The sequence below is a fragment of the Plutella xylostella genome, chromosome 8 (genome assembly GCF_932276165.1).
Source record: "Plutella xylostella chromosome 8, ilPluXylo3.1, whole genome shotgun sequence".
Taxonomy (NCBI): Eukaryota; Metazoa; Arthropoda; class Insecta; order Lepidoptera; family Plutellidae; genus Plutella; species Plutella xylostella.
The window spans coordinates 8,804,355-8,826,213 of NC_063988.1; the positions used below are offsets into that span (position 1 = coordinate 8,804,355).

The window sequence follows — 21,859 nt, forward strand, 5'->3', positions numbered from 1 at the left end:
CGCGGACTCGGATGGTTTAGGCGTGAGCGTGAGTAGCCACTAGCCAGACAAAAAAAGTTAGTTCCTTATGTAGGCACCGCAGGCAAATAATATTCTAGCATAGGTACTTACTTACTTAGCGGTAGTTCGAAGCGTCCGTATTCGAGCTAGCTTCAGTGATCGTAACTGATCGCTTGCCCACTTATCCGACAACTCTCTCAGCACAAGCTAGCTTGTGTTGTTGGGGTCCACCAACCCGCTAGGTCAGCGTGGTGGACTAGGCCTAAAAACCCTTCCTTCATTGGAAGGAGACCCGTGCCCCAGCAGTAGGGACGTGATGGGTCGTGTGATGTTAGGTACTTATTCAAAAGTTGTTAGGGTTGGTAATAATAAGGACTGAATTTGATAGTTTAATATCTTTATTTTCAAGACAATAAGCACTTGAGCAAAAAAATATTTATCTATTTATGTCACTTCATTTTTATTAAATTTATCTTCTGATCTAAGTACCTACGTACCTCTACCTACCAATATCGGTAAGTAGGTACGTACTAGTAAAACTGTAAAAAGGAACAGTCGTATAAAATTTTAGACACAAAAATACATTTAAGACTACAAATTCTATATAAATTGAACATCTGAAACGAACATCTAGATTTTCTACATGAGGTACCTATAGAAACCCACATTTACAAGAAGGTATCGTAGGCAGGTACAGTACAACTTATAAATGATTATTATTTAAAAATTACATAATTATTTAAGCAGCTTTAAAAAGAGACAAGTACTAGTTACAAAACAAGACCAACATAAAAATCAAATAAATAAAATTGAATACTTAAAAAACAGTTGTTGATACAAATTAATCTAAGCGCAAAATTCATCCAAAACATTTTGGTTGTGAACCTTAACTATCCATTAGATTAGAGGAAGCTCAATACCTATATAGGGGACGGAATTAAGAAGGTACAGTATTTGTAGCCAATCGCAAAATGTTGAAATCGTCCATTTAGTCTTACGCTAGGGTATTATAATGTAGTTATTATGCCGGTTTATATAGAGCTTAACCTTAAGGTTACCACGAAAAATGGGGTTTAAACAGATCAAAAGCCCAGGAGTCTGGGAAGAGTTTGGGCGTGCTGTCTTTGTAATCGCTCTCTGACCATTGGAAGGGTTTGATGATATTTCTGTTTCTGAACTCGAGGGATTCTTGTTCAGCTTCTTCTTGCTGGTGTTTTACCAGGTCTCTGATCTCGAGCCCGTCGATGCTGGGCTCGTCATCGAACTGGTCGGTGTAGATGGAAGCCACGTTGCCCTTGTTCACGGGGACTTGGCTACTGTTTGTTGACCTGGTGTACGGTGGGCCGGATAAAGCCAGGAATTGAAGCTCTTTGCTGGTTGTGTCGCCTGGAAAGAAGAGATTGTACTATTAGTTAGGTAGTTACAATACTGCAGCGTGAACTGGAGTGGACACATTGGATCATGTCATTGTTATGACGTTGCATCTGCCATGTTCCGTTCGTTTGTTGAACGAATTATAGGAGGAAAAAATTGACGAATAGCGGCTGAGCTGCACATACAAAAACGTCATGGGAGTATGATACTCGTACAACCCAAAATGACCAAAAAAGTGTCTTATTATTCAGCGCATTGCTGAAGTTGCCTACGTGGTACCTAGTGTCGCGGTAGGTTGTTAACCTATACAGCCTCCTGCACATCATATTTTTATTGTGAAAAACAAATAATATTGTGAAAGATCCTTACCGAAAACAATCTTCGTATCAATGACTCCATACGCTTTCTTATACTTTGTGACAATATCTCCTCTTACTCCCAACACTGACAGATATCCTTCTTCCCCGTAGATGCAATCTGGATCTTCTTGACACGAGGAGGTCTTGTTCCTCGCTGCATTGACGAGAGTCATGTTGGTTCCTCTCATGAGCTTCAGGATGGATTCTAGGGTTGTGGCGTTCTTGTACCCGCGTTTGAACATCAGAGTTCGGGGTGATTCGTTGGAAGAGAAGATGTCTCCGTATAGTTCCTGCATTCTGGTCGTGTTTGTGCTCTCTGCGATGTCCTGTGGGAAGTAAAGTTACTGTTACAACAGTGCTACACTGTTACAAACAATGCGAAATTTTCTGCTATTAACGCTCATTGGAGGCCTGTTCTACTGTTGACGTATAGTGTGGTAAATAATGGCACCAGTGGACCACTTTACCAGCGTGACAATCTAGAGAATGAAGCTGCCTATAACTAGTTATTACACATTCATAGTCTTCCCCCGGTGACTGTCTTACCCCACCTTACTATACTTAACAATATTTCAGGTAAAGGTTTCAGTGCCCTTTGGGATAGACGGTAGTCTAGCAATAGACGATTATTGGCGGAGGATTCCAATAATGATGGGAATCGAACGCACCTTCGAAATATCAGTCAGTTCACCCATGCACGGTCTGATCGTCAAACCTTAGAGTAAAGTAAACACCTATCTTGCACACCCGTACTTTTTGCCCTTTGTACCTCCTGCAGGTTGACTGGCAGAAAATGCTTTTAGCATTAAGTCCACCTGATTGTACATTATTACTATTGTAAATTGTGCAATAAAGAATAAATACCTTAAAGAACGGCAGCCCACTCGTGGCCCAATAGCCGAGCTCAAGCAGCGCGTCAGACAGGTCAGCAGAGTGCGTCCGTGCCGGCACCTGCTCCAGCAGCCAGAGCACGCCGCGCGCGCGCCCCGGCCCGCTGCGGTGCACCACCGTGTGCTTTGTGTCTCTGTGGAGTGGGAAGGTGGTTGGTATTAAGAGAGGGTTTTGTTGGATGGTTAAAATGAGGTTTATGGTGAGTTCTTTAGCGATGCTAACGGGATGCAGATTTCGAGCCAGGAGGACCCCGAGGAGGGCACATGGTTCAGGTATAAGAGGATTTAATGCGCCTCACTCGTTGTCAGGTAACCTAGTCAGGTACCCTAGTCTATTTACTACATTATTGGCAATATTGGTCGGGGTTACTAACAAATATAGGTATACCGAGGCAGGCTTATAATATTTCGTGCCGTATCCATAAATGCCTTCCCATCACGTTATGTTGCTTGCCTAAGCGAAACTTGTAATGACATTTCTATCGTATCTATCTATCGCACCTAATGGATTACCCCCATAATTTCCCCCAACTTACTTGTTCTTCCCGCTCAACGGGAAGTCAGTGACGACATCGTTCCAGCGCTGACTGCTGGTCTGTACAGAGTAGTTCATCTGCTGGAACCGGAGGAAGTCCACGATCATCCACTGCTTGCAGCCAGTGCCGGAGTTACTGCGAGCCAGCGCGTGGCCCCACGAGCTCGCGTTGGTCGCCAGGTGGTTCGCTGCTGTCACTCGGGGGCCTATTGGCACCTGTGGATGAGGGTTTAGGTTAGGAATTTTACGAGGTTAGTAAGTATGGGCATGCTCAAAATGAGGATATAAACGTATCAATATGCTTTGGTAGAAGAAAAAGTAATAATTACACTGGTTTACACAACTGTACATACCCACACTAGGGGAACGTGTATGTAGAGCAATAGTTTGGCGACGACACCCCACAACGCTAAGTCAGCTATTGCAGAGAGGATATTTCGGAAAAGGTGAGACCAATGATTGAAACAAACCTGCTCAGTAATGTTGACCTCCTTCCACAGCCGACTATTATAGTTCCTCAGAGTAGTGCCAGTCACAGCCAGGCGATGGTTTTCCCCTGACAGCACATAGAACTCGTCCTGGCTGGTCACCGAGCCAGGGTAGCCCGAGAAGTCAACAGAGACGCCGGGAGCTGGAGACGAGTATTCAGCTGCCGTCAGATGGTAGTTGAGCTTGTACCGCTTCAAGATCCTCATCATTGAGGAGTAGCTGTAACGGAAGATTACAAGATATAAGATACTGGTATGAGTATTTGTTAATGACCTATTAAAATGTGATTCAATTAAGCATCACCCTACGTCATCACGGCCTTAAAAATAAATACATAAGTATAAATTACGGTTTGTAAGAGGATGTCTAACTAAGGCGTCGATTGTAACAGTTTCAAATTACTACATAACAAATAAGGGGAACGACTGATTCATTCATTTAAAAATAGACATACCTTCCAGCAGCATTTTGCGCGACGAAAAGTTTCCGTTCAGAGCTCCCGTTCTCAGCAGTTTCGTTGACAACCCTGACGAAAGCGCTGGCAAGGCCCGGCAACTGGTCAATATCTGCGTCTTGAACCACGAAGTTGAGCTTCTTCTGCAGTTCAGCTACTTCCGCGATGGCATTCAGCCAGTACAGGTCCGAGATGTCTGTTTCGAACTCATTCTGGCTACGCTCCACCCCGTGCTCCCAACCAGTCTTTATACCGCGGATTTGGGTGTAGTACAGAGTTACCTGGAAAGGAGATAGTATTATGTTTTAATACTGCTATAGAATGCTAGTTCAAGATTCCTTTAATAATATTGGCACTATATAGGTAACGGTAGGTAGGTAGGTGTAACGACTCTGGAGGCCTGTCGACAACTCAAAACGATGATGGGCCTGAATCTGAAAATATTACTTTAAAAAAGTCTAAACTTAAATCTTTACATAGTCTTTACATGATATGTAGCTCTTCAAACACCTAGGTATATTTCCTACTGCCTTATTTTGTTACTAATCACTACACATATAGTTATCTAAGTTATCACTATACTTACTTGATGCCAGAAAGGGTCTTCATCCTCCCTTTCAGAGGCATACGTCTTCCAGGTGTTGGCTGACTGCTCCAGGGCGTCCCGGAGTCGGTCGCACTGCTTCTCCCTCTGACCCTCACAGGTGGCTCGCACCGTGTTGTCCAGGTGCGTGTGGATGAGAGACCAGGTCAGTGCCCCCTCGACTATGCCGGCTGCGTACGCTTGGATCTCGTCTGGGTATGAGCCGTTTGTTTCTACCTCCAGGGTTGACCAACTGTGGGGAGGACGTTGTGGTATTTAGGCATAGTTTATTAGTAATTATCATGCTTTGGGATTTGTGAGAACTTCTGTCTTGAGGAAGGAGGTTCACTGCAGGACCCCAATTTTGCCAGTGTTGCCATCCTATCTACATTCGCGCTAGTGTACCGTGCTTTAGAGGTTCGTGTTAGTCATGAATCCTTGGGGGGAAGTGGTTAGTAACATAAACGAAAGAGTCTAGCAGGTTGCAATGCACTACAGTACCACAATTTTGTCAGTGTTGGCTATGTATAACCATGAGAGTCAGGGGCGTATTTAAAGATTGTGCGCCCTGGGCTCCTGTAGTTTTCCGCCCCATCGAGGAATGATTTTTTTTTTATATATTTTACTTTTTTTTCTGAGAACGAAATTAATAACAAACTAGTTTATTACATAATCATAATCAATCTTATTAGTTAAATCAGCTTTAATGTTCAATATGATCCGGACGGAGATAGAGATAGGTTTTAGTTAGTTAGGTAGGTTTCTTGGTGTGCAATAAAGAATATTTGTATTTTATTGTATTGTAGTTACTAGTTCCAAGACATACACCTCGAAAGCTCTGCGCCGCGACTTCTGTTCCACTACTTCGCCGCCCCAGAGCCTGCCTATAGCAGTCAGTGTAGAGTACCTACCGACCTACATAATGTATAGGAACATCGCGGTGATAAATATAATTTAATAAATACTTAACAAAATAAAAGTAACTAAGCTTAGATACTAAGTTAATAAACCGCCTGAGACATAACCGGCGAAAATGTGCCAATGATGCTAGCGGCATTAACTACCTCACTGCACACTGCACAGCCAGGGAGATCCTCTGCATCAGGTATGCCCCCAGAGTTGTCATAGCCTAGCTCCTCAAGCGGCGACCGATCGCCTTAGGGCAGTCCGTTAGCGAAGTCCCTTCCCCGTTCACCCCAGACCCGCAGTCTCCAACGCCAACGGGACAAAGCTGTAGGTGCTGGCCATCAACTGCCCATACTTATTGCATTTCTGCCTTGCAGCCGCCTCTGCAGCGGAACCAGTGGTTACTGCAGTTAGGCCTAAATAGGATGGTTCAAATGTGCAAACGCACGTCGCATCCCATAGCACGGACCGGCACCGCTCCCACAGAATCAAAGTGAGACCGTCCGGGCGCTTCCTGTCACTACGGCATAAACCCGGCGGTTCCAAAACCACTGGAAGGCCAGCCGTGACGAGAGCTCTACGGACGATGTCAATAACTGCGAACACAATGGAGGCCATGCCGGCCTAGCTTATCCACAAACCCACGAGTGTGGCTCACAAATATAGCAGCGCAGCGCCACCGCCACACGCAGAGAATCGTCATCCAGCAACGTCCCCATTTGCGGCGATGGCAATGCGTGCAGCCAAAGACCCGACTCCGGCTGCGACACCGCTCGCAGACGTGCGAGCTCCGCGCCTGTGGTCTGTGCCAGAAGCGCATCTAGGTACCGTGACCCAGCACATCTCCTCATCCCAATCCGTTGGCGTGGCGGCTGCTCCAGCATCGTGCCGCTAGGACACCGTGTCCGTCACTATTCCAAGGCCCCGTCTGTGTAAGGAATGTACATCTCGTCACAATAAAATGGTAGGATACGAGTGACTAGCTGTAACACTTCCGACGAAGAGGCCAAAAAAGCCGGCAACTTAGTGTCCTGCAAACGACGGATGCCCAGACCACCGTGCCTAATAGGAAGCGCTGCCTGAGACCACTGGACCTCTGTCATATTGCTATTAATGATACCCCCCAAGAGATCCTTCAGGGCCTCATCATACATCAGTGTCTCCACGCCACATAGCCATACAGGTGATATTCGGAGAGTATAAGTTAGCCGTGGAATGGACAAACACAACCGCAGAATCGTCAGAGCCACATGCGCCGAGAGCTGACCAAGGAGCAGTTTAGTGTCCGCCAGTGCCCTCATTTTGGACAATAGGACACTCGGCACCCCCTCTGGGAACACAGGTGCACCCAAAAGGGTAAAATGGGCCTTGTCCAGTTACACAAAAGTGGTGATAGATTTGCATAGATAATGATATCATCCGAACAAAAAAAAAATTTTCTGGATAGTCGAGTACATTTTAAATAAAATTGTGCAGGCCAACTGAGTGAGGCTAGAGATTTCCTTTAAAAAAATACAGAGGCGGAAAAACAATTTACTATTCCACCGGTTCAGAAAAGAACAAACGCCGCGGCTTTCATAGTAAAAATGCTATAATCAAATTTCTTAAGACATGATATCAACATGTGGAAAGATCACGAAAGATGGCTCAGGGCCGTTCAGGCTTACGTCCTTAAATATTGTTCTGTACTTTTTTAATCCTCCAACCTAAAGCCAAAGGGCGGCCTGACGGCCGCCCCTGGGGCGCCCCTCGCCGCCTGCCGCCCCGGGCTGTAGCCCTTTTAGCCCTAGGGTAAATACGCCCCTGATGAGAGTGATGGGAGCGAGCCAATAGCCATCCTACCGATAACATTTTGCCTCTACAGCGAATAGAATCTGGTGCCTTTAGCACGTTAGAATAATAGTTAAGTACTAATCACAACGCCATCCCATCTTCCAGGGAGGAGGCTCATCATGACTAAACGTGCTGTAAAGATCTAGACCTAAGTCTAGATTCTAGATAATTATGCAAGGGTCTTACCCATCAGTCTCCATGTCCATGCGGAAGTAAGCTCTGGCGACGCCGCGTTCTATCTCAGACAGTTCGTTGCTTTGTCCCCAGTATTCGATGCGGTAACCAGTTTTCTCAGAGTAGAAAACTGTGGCGGCATACGTTCCATCTTCTTGGATTCTGAAAAAGGGTTTTATTGGTTATGTATGCGGTAGATATGTAAGATTATTTTATGGGTACCTAAGTGGTTTTATCTAACTCGTGTTTATGTGAGCGAATCCCCCAATTTATGCAAATATCAATATTATCTTAAAAGCCCTCTTGAAACACTGCCAAGTGTACCTGCGTAAGAGCATCGTCTTTACAATAATAATAGTTTAGATAAAACGCTTTACATTAGGATTTCTATTCTCCACTACACCTACACAAAACATGAAATAACAAAAGATTTTTATACTTATACACACTTAAAAACCTCTCACAATGATGAGGCGTAGAGCCCAGGAGTCCTCCTTTTTTTAACTTTATTCCTCTCAAACAAAAAACCGCATTTTAATCGGTCCGTTACTTTCTCCAGCCGTCCCTTTATTCCCTATTTACAGTTGGGTCGGGGGTAATAATGATAGAGCTCCATTAATGCCAGGCCAAGATGGATACCTTGACAAATAATTGGAGAATTGGACAGGATCAAGAATCGAGAAGTCCGGAAGATAAAAGGGGACACCATTGCTTAGAAGTGGGATACGAAAAATATTGAGAATAAAAATGGTACTAACCTTTCCATTTGCCCCAGGAACAGCGCCAGGATGGCCAGGGCGCCGAGGAAGCCCAGGATGTAAGAGCTGATCTTCGTCTGAAGCCAGGAAGCACCCACGACTTTCAACATTTTGCTCATTTGGATAGGAAGGCTCCACTAAACAGACAATAATAAAAACAAGAAGTACTAGACTATAAAATGTAGAAGATATTGAGGAATTTAATAATAATGAAGTGACGGAGCGTGTAGACGATCTTCTCTAGGAGAGTAGGGACCATCGAAGATGTGGATGGTTATGGCAGCGCGGGCGATACGGTCTGCAACCTTCGGCTCATTGGCAAAGCAATGTAGCCTTTATCGCCAGGTGGACTGTGCACCTTATTTCGTATCACTTATCGAAGTACCCTGCAACAAACAGAAATACGTTCAGCGAATACAAAGACATACCTTATAGGGTTATCGTCAAGAAGCCGGGTATAAAAGTGTCTTGGTTTGGCAGAATCCTTTGTTGAGCAACTTGAGCACTAACATTACTGATAAAAACATAGACACTTGGATATTGTTTGGCCAATCGAAGTGGAATTTATTTCGATGTTTGAACAGTCTAGGTCTAGTTGCTAATTATGATGTCTGCTCTATGAGGGCTAGATATTGAACTAAAGTCTCAAAGAGCTGGAAAACGCCGATGCTACGGGTTTAAAATTTCTTTATCAAAATATCAATAGAAGATACAGCGGTGTTTAGTCGGAGGCATCGTTATCTTTCCTATCATAAACGTGAAATAAATAAACATATTAACTAGTAAGACATTAACAAATAACAGAAGGCGTTTATAAATAAATCGGAATTTATGCAATAATTACTTAACTACATATCTAACTATACCATAATTTACATTAAGTCTGTCTTATTTTGTATCATTCACGAACAAATAAAAAAACTATGATCGGCACGGCACCTTTAAACGTAACTAGATATGTGGTAGGACTTAACACCTTTATCTACGAAGATAAATATCCTATGCAACCCGGTCGGAGTAGTTTTCTTTATGAAAAGAGGAGGCTCTACGTTGCTACAAACAGACACACAAACACAAAAGCACACAGTACAAACTTTTAACACACACTTTTTCCATCGAAAGTTCCTAGAGCCTCCTTGAGTGACGTATCACCTGTTCCTTCCTGCATCCAGCGCACCCTGGGCACTCAGCGACTGTCTGGCCAATCGGGTACGGTTCACTGCTGGTAGTGTTTGTCAGCAGTACGGAGAAGTAGAAATGAACCCGTCAGAAAATTCGGCACCGTAAGAACTGGCCAATGAGTGTGAATGAGCAGAGATTCATCGGACTATACTCCGACCAATGAAAGCACAGACAGAACTGAAACTGGACAGCATTGCCTTCTAGTACCGTGAGGCAACTGGCGCCATCTACGTGCCACACTGCAGTGAGGAACTGTTGGTCAAACGGTATGGCGCTTGGTGCATCCGATTATGATAGTGCTTGCTATAATGGTCTCTGGTCACTTGAAACCATGTATTACACGTGCTAACTTCCAAACACTAGAGTTTCACCTAATAATAGCTGTTCAGGCGTCATGTAGGCACAATATCTCGCTGTTTCTATGCAGCGCTTGTTGGCTAGGGCCGATAAGCCTACACTACTTCCTAGGCAAAGATAATTCATGATTCTAGGTAATTTCTAGATAGAATGGTTAGAGATGACAAAATGTGCACTATCTTTAATTAATACATGTACTTACGCATCAACGCAACCTAGAGTTATTATTAATTACGAGAATTGATAGATTTGGTCAAATGAGAAACTGGGCTTCGGTATCCAACTATCGAGTCCAAGTGATCATGATCAATATTGGGAATGGATATAAGTACTTACATACGTCTGGAATACCTACTCTTGGATTCGGTTAGTTTGATACTGAATACGGACACTTTAAAAATCTTATTTATCCCATGATGAGAGTTGATGTTTTCACTGATAAATCCTAGATTAAAACTATTTTTTATTAAATTTAAATTAATATAACAACTGAGTGAATCGTTTTCTCTTGTGCTAGAGTGGGAAATGTATGTGTATGATGTTGATGTGCATCTAATTTGTTTGTTGTCGTCACATAATATATTCCGTCTCAATATAATTAATTGGCAGAGTCGCAGAAAATTGTCTCCAAGTGATAACAATATACTCGCGTTCCAATTCACATATTCTATTCTATTCTTTTCTCGGGGGTGTAACTGTAAGTACCTCTGGCTTATCCAGAACCTTTGGGCATATCCCAAAGATCTAAACTGCCTTCCTAAGCTTGGGCCATTTTCCACCACGATGGTCCACTGTGGGTTGGTGGCTTCACATATCTAGATATGCTAGATCTAGATATGCAGGTTTCCTCACGATGTTTTCCTTAGCGATGGTATAAAAAAACTCATTGGCACATGTCAACGCCGGGATTCGAACCCACAACTCAGGCGTGAAAAGTGGGCGCTTACCCGACTGAGCCCAACGCTCTATTTTTTGAAAGCCCGATTTTCACAGTAAAAGTAAAGTGATACATAGTTTCCTACTACACATAAATCTCTTCCTTGGCAACAGTAGGCAATCCCAACTAATCAGCTATCACAAAAGTGTGTGATTACAATTTCCCACTGCGATCATCACATAAATTACACTTCCTATAAGGTTTACTGTTACAAGGTAAGGATATTCTCATGGAAATAATGTTTAATTTAGGTATTTTCACTGAGAATTACATTAAGATAAGTTAGTACCTATATTAATAGGTAGTTAGCTTAGGCGATCATTTATAATAAGCAGCCAATGAATTAAGAACGGTGTGAAAGCAACCGATTTTTCCAGTACAATAACCTGAAACTTTGGTGAAAATGTAGGTAATTAGTCTTAACAGCCCTCTTTTCCCGTTAATTTGAACTCTACTTACCAAATCCATGGCAAACACGGGATGTCTGTAATTAATATTCGGACACCAAAAACAAAAATATTTTTACCACATTTTTACATAAACATTAGAAATATCATAACTGCGTCAGTGGGCAACTGTTAGAGTAAACATTTCAGAGGGAAATCAATTACTTTCTGAAGCCAGATTACATTCAAGATATGAGTTTTACGATGATGCTCTGTGGGTTTCACCTACACTTATTTTTACGTTTACGGAGAAGTCATTGAAGGTTATGCTACCATTTTCAAGAGGTAGGTATGTAGCTACCAGGCTCAGATTTTCTCGTGAACCCGTGGGAATTTGGGCATAAACTTAGAATAAAAATAGGTTCATATATTGTTAATCTAAGGGCATACAATATAATTATGTTACTCTACACGCGACCTTTCTATCTGCATGTAAAAATATATAAATATAGAGCCTATTTCTAAAATAGCTATACGCTAAGGGGGCTAACATTACTCGTCATTCTGATCATAACTTTTGTAAAATATTTGTCTGAATAAAATTTATGATACAATATGTAGGTATGATGTAGGTATAAGTATTATATGAATGACTTTATTTTATTACGTAATATCTATCTGTTAAATAAGAAATCAGCAATAAACTAAGTAGGGCGTATAGTGTATTTTTCTAAAAAGTACAAGCATGCGTAAATCTGCTGCTGCCTAATAAAGTTATGATAATGACGTCAATGCACTCAGATTTCTAGTATAGGCTCATACATAAGGGTTTGAATTATGCTGACTGATCTATGATGATGAATGACTTAAGTAGATTATATTTAATCTGATATTGCAGTAGGTTATTCCATTAATTATGTAAGTATTATGATTGATCATGAATCAATTAATCAATATAAAAAAACTATTTGATGGTAGGTATATTTTAATATCAATATCTAATAATAAACTTAAGTACCTACCTATCTATTATCCTAACTAATATTATAAATGCGAAAGTAACTGTGTCTGTCTGTCTGTCTGTTACTCTTTAACGCCAAAACTACTGAACGGATTTGAATGTTTGGTATACATATGGTATAGACCCTGGGAAAGAACATAGCCTACTTTTTATCCCGGAATTCTCACGGGAATTTTTTTTAAGGCGAAGCGAAGCTCGCGGGCACAGCTAGTAGGTATAAATATAAAGTTCAATAGTTAGATATAATGATCTAATTCCTTTAACCGCAGAGAGATACGCTTTGAAAACTATATATTATCATTTCAAGTTAGCACTTTTTAATTTATAATTTACACAACACAAGTGTACTTAGGTACATTAATTTCACAAACCATTTAAGTAAGTAGGTATAGTGTTGTTGTTGTGTTATGAAGCAACTACAGAGTCTTTTTAACGGACTTCGAAAAAAGGGAGATCCTCAATTCGTCTTTACCTATGTACTTTTAAAATAAAGGCATTGCCCTATTGACACACGAGACGAGAGGGAATCTCCGAAGGCTTGTTTGAACAATTGCTCAGAAACCGGTCCGGTATATCCCGTGCCGATCCGATCCGGTTCTCGGCATGTCCGGTTGGGGACAAAGACAAACAAATCCGGTTATTTACAGCGGCATAGTTGTCTTGTCTACCTTAGATAGACCGTCCATTCACCCTATAAGATGTCACCAGTGCTGCGGAATTATGAGTTTCAATACTATACAATAAGGGTCATGTCTGGGGACTGTGTATTGTATTGATTGTGAACACAGTGTAAAGTTGTGATTGTTGATTAGTTTTTTTAAGTAGTTTCCGACAGGAGTTGCTTCTGCTTATGTCCTTTATTACACGTGGTTTGTTTGAATTTTCTAGAACTATAAATATTTCGTTGTTTAACAAAGTAATTAGGTACTAGCAGGTACCTAAATACCAACTGTGTCCACAGTTAAAGGGAATTCTATTTTATTTTATTGTAAAGGGAATTATAATTGACAGCCATCATTGTTTGATTAGCATACCCTATAAAACCCTAGCGCCTAGCGGTACTTTCAATAACTTTCATCTTTTGACCTCCTAAGACAAAAAAACTGAAATGCTTAGCTGCTCATCAAAGATTTCACAAACCACGCGCCGTGTTATTATCGCAGCAAATTTTGAACTCTCACCCCCTTATTCATAGAAGAGTCACAAGAGTTTTTTTTATGAATTATGGGTTAATCTTTAAATTAAAGTCATTAAATTGCTGTACATACAGGGTTGCCCAGGGTATTATCCCGGCAAATTTGAACCCTTTGAATGAAAGTCATATAAAAGGTGCACTCACAGCGTTGGTGGTGTTGTGGCCACACACACGAGTCGTGGCGTCCTCAACCCATCGGTGACCGAGCTACGGCTGCGGGGGTTCACGCGAGGACCTGCAGCAGGCCAGATCTGGAACAAAAACATTACATTCATTAGAAATAAAGAAACAAACGTTTATTTCACATATTGACAACAACAAAATACTCGTACAGTAAAAAACTATCAAAATTTGCTGTCTAGAGCATCAAAAAGGTTATCAGCTCGCTATGTGCTGTGGACAATTAGGCCACAGCGCTGGCCATTACTATTACTAATAGAGAAGTAGTATGGGGTTCATGAAAGCAGCCTCTTCGAGCGAATCTGCTAAGTGTATAGCCCGTCAAAAATTTACACAACCTGTATTAGTAATGTGTTGTACTTGCCAGCTTTAGTTAACTTATGGCCTGGCCTGTGAGTGTAATTTGTATAATATGTCCGACGCACCCTTAGCAGATAGGGACATACACAATCTAACCTTCCAAGCGCTAAGAAGAAGTATTGTACCTAACCAACTCTTCACAAAGTCCATAAAAAGTCCCATTGTCCTCCGACCACCTGCAGAGACGAGTTCTGATACTTTTGATAATCAGTTGCCATGCCACGCGGCGGGTAACCCTAAAGAGGCTTAAGGTTACTCTAACTTAACGAAAAACCCACCTAAGGATAGCTGACGTGCCTTCGGTACGTTTCATACAACGATATAGAGTCGTAGTTAGTAAACTAAACATAGTTTTTCGTAAGAGTGACCCCCCAGAGCAGGTATCGAATAGCCAGACACATAAGAGTCACAAATGGCCGTCTGGTTGCTTGGATAATTGGTCGTCCATGGCGATTGCTATCTGACTCTCGATCGTTTACAAGTGGGGTAGGTACCTACTTAGGTCCTAGACAACTAATATAAACACCCGGTAAGATGTGTCTGAGGTTTCAATTGATAATTTGAGCTTTATCCTAACTAATATTATAAATGCGAAAGTAACTGTGTCTGTCTGTCTGTCTGGCTGTCTGTTACTCTTTCACGCCAAAACTACTGAACGGATTTGAATGAAATTTGGTATACATATGGTCTAGACCCTGAGAAAGAACATAGGCTACTTTTTATCCCGGAATTCCCACGGGAAAACTTTTTAAGGCGAAGCGAAGCGCGCGGTAACAGCTAGTAATGATATACATATAATAGTTGGTACATCATCATTGGGTTATAGACAGACGCGAAAAGCGACTTTGCTTTCATAAATCTCTCATCTCGACAATTTTGAAAAACTTATTGCTCAAAACATCGGGGTTTTCCCGTTTTCAGCCCGTGCACACACAAAATTAATATCATTTGACAAGGCAGGGACTTTATCACATTAGTAAGTAAGTATTTCAGCTATGTAATGTGTACAAAGCAATAAGCAACAGCGTCACAATTCGGCTCTAGGTAAATATCGATAACGTTTGGCCTCGAGCTACGTCACAGAAGTCATGGCAATGACTCCTCCTAACTCCTCACCGTGGAATTATTTCATGTCAATCTGTGAGTTTTGGCCAGCCTATTCATATTCATAGAGCAACATCTCCGGGATCAGTCTAGTTTACGAAAAACAAGTCTCTGAGCACATTTTGTGTTTCTATTGCATGACTTTCTGTTATTCTTTTCTTTTAGAGCTAGAGTGAGTTGATCATGTGATGAGTGCATATTGCACATCCTAGACAGACACAAGATAACCAGTAGATACCTAAGTCGCTAAGCTAAATAGTGCAAAACTGATGCTTCCAGGCCACCTCCCACTCCACCTGTGAGAAATCATAGACATGGATAGAGTTTATCCACAAAATCCTACTAAAAAATTATGTGTATTTTATGAAATTTTGCTATTTTTATCCTGAAAATCCTACTACTACGGGAAAGCTATCGGGAAAAGCTATAATACCTACGCACTTACATAATAACTATAGGTGGGTACCTATTAACAAAGCAACGTTATATCAACGCAGAGGAGGAAAATTAATGTACCTAACCATAATATGGTATTCATATCAAGGCATATGTTTCAGCCACGTGACGGTCGCTCTGTTTCCCTCTCCATATTTCACTTCGTGTAACACAGGACATAATTATGTGTAATTTAATGTATATTATGTATACTCTATGCCCTCCTCCTCATCAGGCAGGCAATGTCGTACCTATATGTGTTGCGGCTAACTTTAGACATGATTAAAAAAAAAAACTTTATTTCTTTAACAATGTTTGGCCAAATTAATCAGTAATAAATGGAATCACCTTTTAAGCATGAAATGCCTGGGCCAGGTGATCCACTCCTTCATAACATCATTTATAAGTGCTAAGGTACAGATTATTGCTAAATAAAGATAGTTTACACAAAATAACAAGATGATTAGCAACTCAAACTTTAACCAGGAAAGGCAGTAAATGCTATGATTTCCTATAAATAAGGTGTTCCTATCCTAAGAATACTAAAATTTAAAAAGCTGCTTGGGCATAAGATGCATTTATACGCTCACGAGCAATGACAAAGTTCCAGTGACATATGGAACGTCAATGGCAGGTGGAATTTTTTCATTGCTCATGAGTGTAAATTGTGATTCATGAACATACAAGAATATGTTCATGAATCAATGTAGCTCTCTACCTATAGGATGGATGTGGAGAAGCTCAAACACGATGCTTCGCTAATTCAATGGAGCGATATGCAGGACTTACCTAGTGTCGACGATAAGGTTGCTTTCTTATGCTCTCGCATAATAGGTATATTCGACAAACATGCCCCAGTTCGACCAGTGAAATTAAGACATCGTCCTACGCCATGGATCACCGACACCATTCGCAAGGCTATGGCCTATCGCGACCGTCTATTTCGTCGTTTCAAAAAACACCGATCCGATGAGAATTGGTCTGCCTGTAAAGTTGCAAGGAATCGGTGTAACAAGCTGTGTAGGAGCGCTAAACGCCGATATATTCTTGAACAAATTGAACTCTCCTCTCCTGCAGGGATTTGGAAATTCCTCAGGAGTCTTGGCGTGGGAAAACCTCCAAATCAGGAGGGTCAAATACCGTTAGATATTAACGATCTTAACCGTTACTTTACCACAGCTCCTTCACTTGACCCTTTCACTAAGTCGGCATCCTTAAATCTCATCAAGAGTACCATAACTCCCACGCCAGATATCGATTCTTTTAATTTTTCACCAGCTTCGCGGGACGAGATCAAAAAGATAATTCTCTCACTTAAATCCAAAGCTGTGGGTCACGATAGTATAGGGCGCGTAATGATCACAACCCTCCTCGACATTCTTCTCCCTGCAATAACCCACATAGTTAACCATTCACTTTCCTCAGGACAATTTCCTAACCTTTGGCTTAAAGCTTACGTCCTTCCTCTTCCTAAAGTTCCAACCCCCTCCGCTCCTAATGAATATCGTCCCATTTCCATACTTCCCTTCCTATCCAAAATATTAGAATCACTCGTGCATCGCCAACTCACCTTATTTCTCACCAAAGGCAGCCTCCTCAACCCTCTCCAGTCTGGTTTTCGTTCGGGCCATAGTACCACCACAGCTTTGCTTAAAGTGACAGAAGACATCAGGTGTGCCATGGAGGATCGGCGGGTGACAATTCTGGTGCTGATCGACTTTAGTAACGCTTTTAACGCTGTCGACCACGATCTGTTGCTCGCCGTACTCGAATGTCACAAGATCTCCGCTCCTGCAATGAGCTGGTTCTCTTCTTATCTTCGAGGTCGCCAGCAGGCAATTCGCAGTGGTCCTTCTGTTCTATCAGATTGGGCCGACTTGACTGCTGGTGTTCCTCAAGGCGGTATTCTCTCTCCTTTGCTTTTTTCTACTTTTATAAACTCCGTCACGTCCAATCTTCACTGCTCCTATCACTTGTATGCCGATGACTTGCAAATTTACAGCCATGTTAAAATTGACGAATTAGATGCTGGCATTGCTGGGGTGAATGGTGATCTCGACGAGATACTTAGGTGGTCACAGAACTTTGGCATTTCCGTCAACCCCAAAAAGTGTCAGTCCATAATTGTAGGTAGTTCTAGACTTTTATCCTGTCTGGACTATACCACTGTACCTCCAGTTAAATTTGACGGGCGTGTGGTACCTTACTCACCAACTGTTATTGACCTAGGACTGACTATCGATCAACACCTGAGTTGGGAGCAACAGTTGGACAAGGTGTCTCGCAAAGTGTATGCTTCTCTCCACTCCATGCTTCGCCTTAAAAACTTTCTTCCTCAACACACGAAATTAGCATTAGTCAACTCACTGCTCCTACCGATCCTGGACTACGCGGATGTGTGTTATTTGGATTTGACCGAGGCACTTCTCAATAAGCTTGAACGCTTATTGAACACCTGTATCCGTTTCGTTTTTGGGCTACGTAAATATGATCACGTGTCCCAGTACCGCGCACAGCTAAAATGGCTCCCCATCCGAGATCGTAGAAATCTACGGATTCTATGTCTCCTCTTTTCTGTCCTCCACGAGCCAAATACTCCCCCTTACCTTAAGTCCATGTTCAACTTTCTTTCTGACACTCACACTCGTCATCTCCGTTCCTCCCATAATCATCTATTAGCACTACCCTCTTTCCATTCTGGTTTCATGTCAGACTCTTTCGCTGTCACCGCTGTGCGCCTATGGAATAATCTTCCCGAGAACATTAGGAAAGCTCCTTCCCGCAATGTCTTCAAGCGACTAACCCGTGCTCATTATCTCAGCAAGTTAGATAAGTAGCATTTTCTTGTACCTCTTTGAATATTATTATTTTGTATGTATTATTGTATATATATATTTATTTTATAGTATTATTAGTAATTTATAGTATGTATATTTTATGTATATCTATTAAGTTAATTATCAAGTGACTTTATTTTGTTTTTGCTTTTTCAATTTAGTAACTACTTTTTTTTTTTTTTTGTTGCACCTTTCTACTAGTTTTTCTGTACCTCCTGTAGGTTGGCTGGTAGAAAATGCTTTTAGCATTAAGTCCACCTTTTGTACACTTATATTTCATATTTGTGCAATAAAGAATCAAATAAATAAATAAATAAATATATCTCAGATATACGTGACTGCAATATACAATACTATTAGTTACAGGACATAATAATTCGGTTATAAACATGACTGTTGCCATGTTAATAACTATCTTATCATTAGAAGATTCGATCGCACTCAAAAAGGTATTAAGTACCTATGATAGACGTGATAGATTAGTAGGAAAAATTTAATCGCACTTGGTAGGTGTATTACAACTTTTTCTTTATCGTTTATCTTGTCATGTCTCATATTATTATTATCAGATTTGTCATATCACTCATTTCTAGAATATTTCCCTGAGTGTCTTGCAGTGACAACAGGATGGGAGTTTGATCATTCAGCACTTATTTCTTATCGATATTGGCCAAGTATAATGTAAGTATTTTCTTTTCGGATGCTATCCAATAGATTCCTCATTAGATAAAGTGATCTATAAAATCTGCTTGTTAGAAGCCTTACGAAATGAAAAAAAAAACATAGAATATGAATATTCTACTGACCACAGATATAATATAATAAGTATGTATTATTGAGACGCATGTAAAAGTATACAATATGTATGTACGTCAGTCCATTTATCCATCATCATTGGTCTAGCTGTGACTGTACGTCATAAACGCATAACTACTGGTACCTATAATGGCTATTTCCAGAGAGTAATCAATCATGTTACTTGTATTAGTTGAAACAAGTTGCAGTGGAATTTATAAGAAGATAAAGGAAGTCTTAACGATTCAAGGCAACCTAAGTTAATGTATCCGAAATATCCACAGGTCAATCTAGCATCTCTAATCAAGAATCTATCTCGTTGCTTTTTGACAAATCGTCTTTTTTCAAAGCTATCATACAAGTATGCGGGCGTGTATGATAGCTTTGCATCATCTGTGTTTTGTCAAGCCAGATTAACCCTTCAGGGTTGTCAGCCGTTGTCTCCACATCGCACAAACCAAGGGCATTTTTTCAATGCTTTTCGCTATTCTTATTGTATTACTCATACAATGACAGTATTGCTTGTAAAGTTTGTTATGTATTTAGGTACAAAATGTTATCATTCTGTCCAACAGTGACGCACAGTTTAGGAAACATTACGTGAGGAAGTCACACATTTATCTCAAACAAACTTGGCCAGGAATGATTTCGGCGACTCTATATTTAGTAATACTACTAATGGTGTAGCTACGCTTTCTCGATCACAAAAAAATCTAATTTATTGTGATACTAGTTTTTCCCGCGAATTCGCTTCGCCTTAAAAAGTTTTTCTGTGGAAATTCCGCGATAAAAAGTAGCCTATGTGTTAATCCAGGTTGACAGCTAACTCCATACAAAATTTCATTAAATTCGGTTTAGCCGTTTTGACGTGAAGAAGTAACAAACATACATACTTACAAACACACAAATACTTACAAACTTTTGCCTTTATTATATTAGTAGGATTGTGATAGATTGGGTTGTCATTTTATCGATTCCTCATATTATAGGCCCTTGTCGCACGGATGCGCAGGGCGTGCGCGGGCGCATCGCATCGTCTCGATCACATAAATTGGGGTCATCGCCTGGGTTTTTAATAGACTGTCCGACTTGAAATTAAAACTCTTCATTGTCGTAATATACTGTACTAAAGCCATTGTTTTCTTATCGATACTTACAGCATTGAACTCATTAACAACTAGGTAATTAAGTCTTAAATATAGAGCATTAATTAGCTAATTACGACGTTAACAGGGTACCTAGGTAGATAAGTCCGGTATATGTCATTGAACGAAAAATTACAAGAAATCAACAAGAAGTCGAGTAAAGTGAATGCATCCCACGACGGAACGTTTGGCATTGTCTAACGCGAGCATTGGCTAAGTTAAGAGTTGGTTAGTAGTTTATAATCTCAAAGAGAAAGTTGCACGCTTATGATTATAGTTCCAAGAGGAGAGTAAGTCTTAGTATAAACAGCCTCTACCGGGGTCCTTTACCTCAAGTTAGACGTTTTGAGGCCACACCAAGTGCGTGAGGTAAAATTGTGCAACACGCTTCTCTGATAACGGGGAATTTTCAGTTTTCTACTAAAGCTAGTAACAAAAAAGCCACTTACGTTCTCATCGATTTTCCTCTCGAATTATCTTTAACCAGTTTGGCGATCACAACTATCGGACTACATTTGAGTATACACTTGAGTAGGGCTTTCGTGGGAACTACAATGAGCCCTATAGACGCGACTGCACGTGGTTACATCGAATACTCGAATGACTGGCGTGTGGCTGAGTGACTTCCATGACAGATCCAAGATCAATGTCCATTGCTGCGGCAGACCACGCTCGCCCCAGCTGATAAGCACCGGGCCAGCAATGAAAGACAAAGCGAATTTTAAAAACTATTTTTTTTGTTGACATTCCATATTTTAGTTTTTTTAAGAATGGTGGAATGTGTGGGAAGTTTTAAATAAAGGTACTGTATCATTCCGTGTAGTTTAAAAATATATACGAATCAGTGACATCTACAGATATGTTTATGAACTACGAAATATGCTAGTTTACGAGGAACTAAACTTCTTTCAGACAAAATTTTAGTCTTCAAAGGGATTAGTCGTTGCAGAACTTTGACTATAGATGTCACTGTAATCAACTACGTAAAAATTATTCGTATTTCCTCTCTGTGTTGTGTGCCTATTGTATTGTCTGTAGGCCGATCTTCCGATTTCAATGCTTTTTTTGTTAAATAATATTACGTAGTCGTTCTAGCTACCTAGTCTGCATTGTTCTTAACTTAGCTAAGTAATTGCTATTGAAGTATCTGCTCGGCCGAGCCGTTCCAAAAATAGCCTTCTCTTCACTGTTGAATTGTTCATTTAATAAATAAATCGGTAAGTAAGTAAGTAAAAAGGTCGTATTCTATTATAGGTAGTATGTCGCCTACTATATGTATACCTAGCCGAATATCTACATTTCTACAATACCTAGACTCGGTAGGCCGTACCGTATTCTAAAGTACTAACTAACCTTTATGTAGTTAGCATCTACTTATGTACTTATCAATTATATTACTTACATACTTAAATGTACCTTTAATTGATTAGTTAGGTTGCTAATGTTGCATGATTGGCGATAATATTTCATTTCCCTTTACAAATTAACTGTAGGATTTCTAAATTGATTGGCTATAACATAGACTAATAATTTTTCGACCGTGGCTAAAAACAATGCCAGTAAGTACGTA

At 40.8% G+C, this 21,859-nt stretch overlaps 1 protein-coding gene across 1 annotated transcript; it reads right to left on the bottom strand.

Annotated features, from left to right (window-relative positions):
- Positions 1 to 371: 371 nt before the first annotated feature.
- LOC105380336 (putative phospholipase B-like lamina ancestor) lies at positions 372 to 20,904 on the bottom strand. The gene is made up of 11 exons (XM_011549862.3): positions 20,739 to 20,904; positions 13,578 to 13,684; positions 8,356 to 8,741; positions 7,610 to 7,759; positions 4,688 to 4,937; positions 4,102 to 4,382; positions 3,629 to 3,866; positions 3,160 to 3,374; positions 2,598 to 2,757; positions 1,744 to 2,059; positions 372 to 1,386 (listed from the first exon to the last, which is right to left on the bottom strand). Exons 3-11 carry the CDS (start codon positions 8,472 to 8,474, stop codon positions 1,055 to 1,057), a joined length of 2,061 nt encoding a protein of 686 aa, XP_011548164.3. The 5' UTR covers positions 8,475 to 8,741; positions 13,578 to 13,684; positions 20,739 to 20,904; the 3' UTR covers positions 372 to 1,054.
- Positions 20,905 to 21,859: the final 955 nt, after the last annotated feature.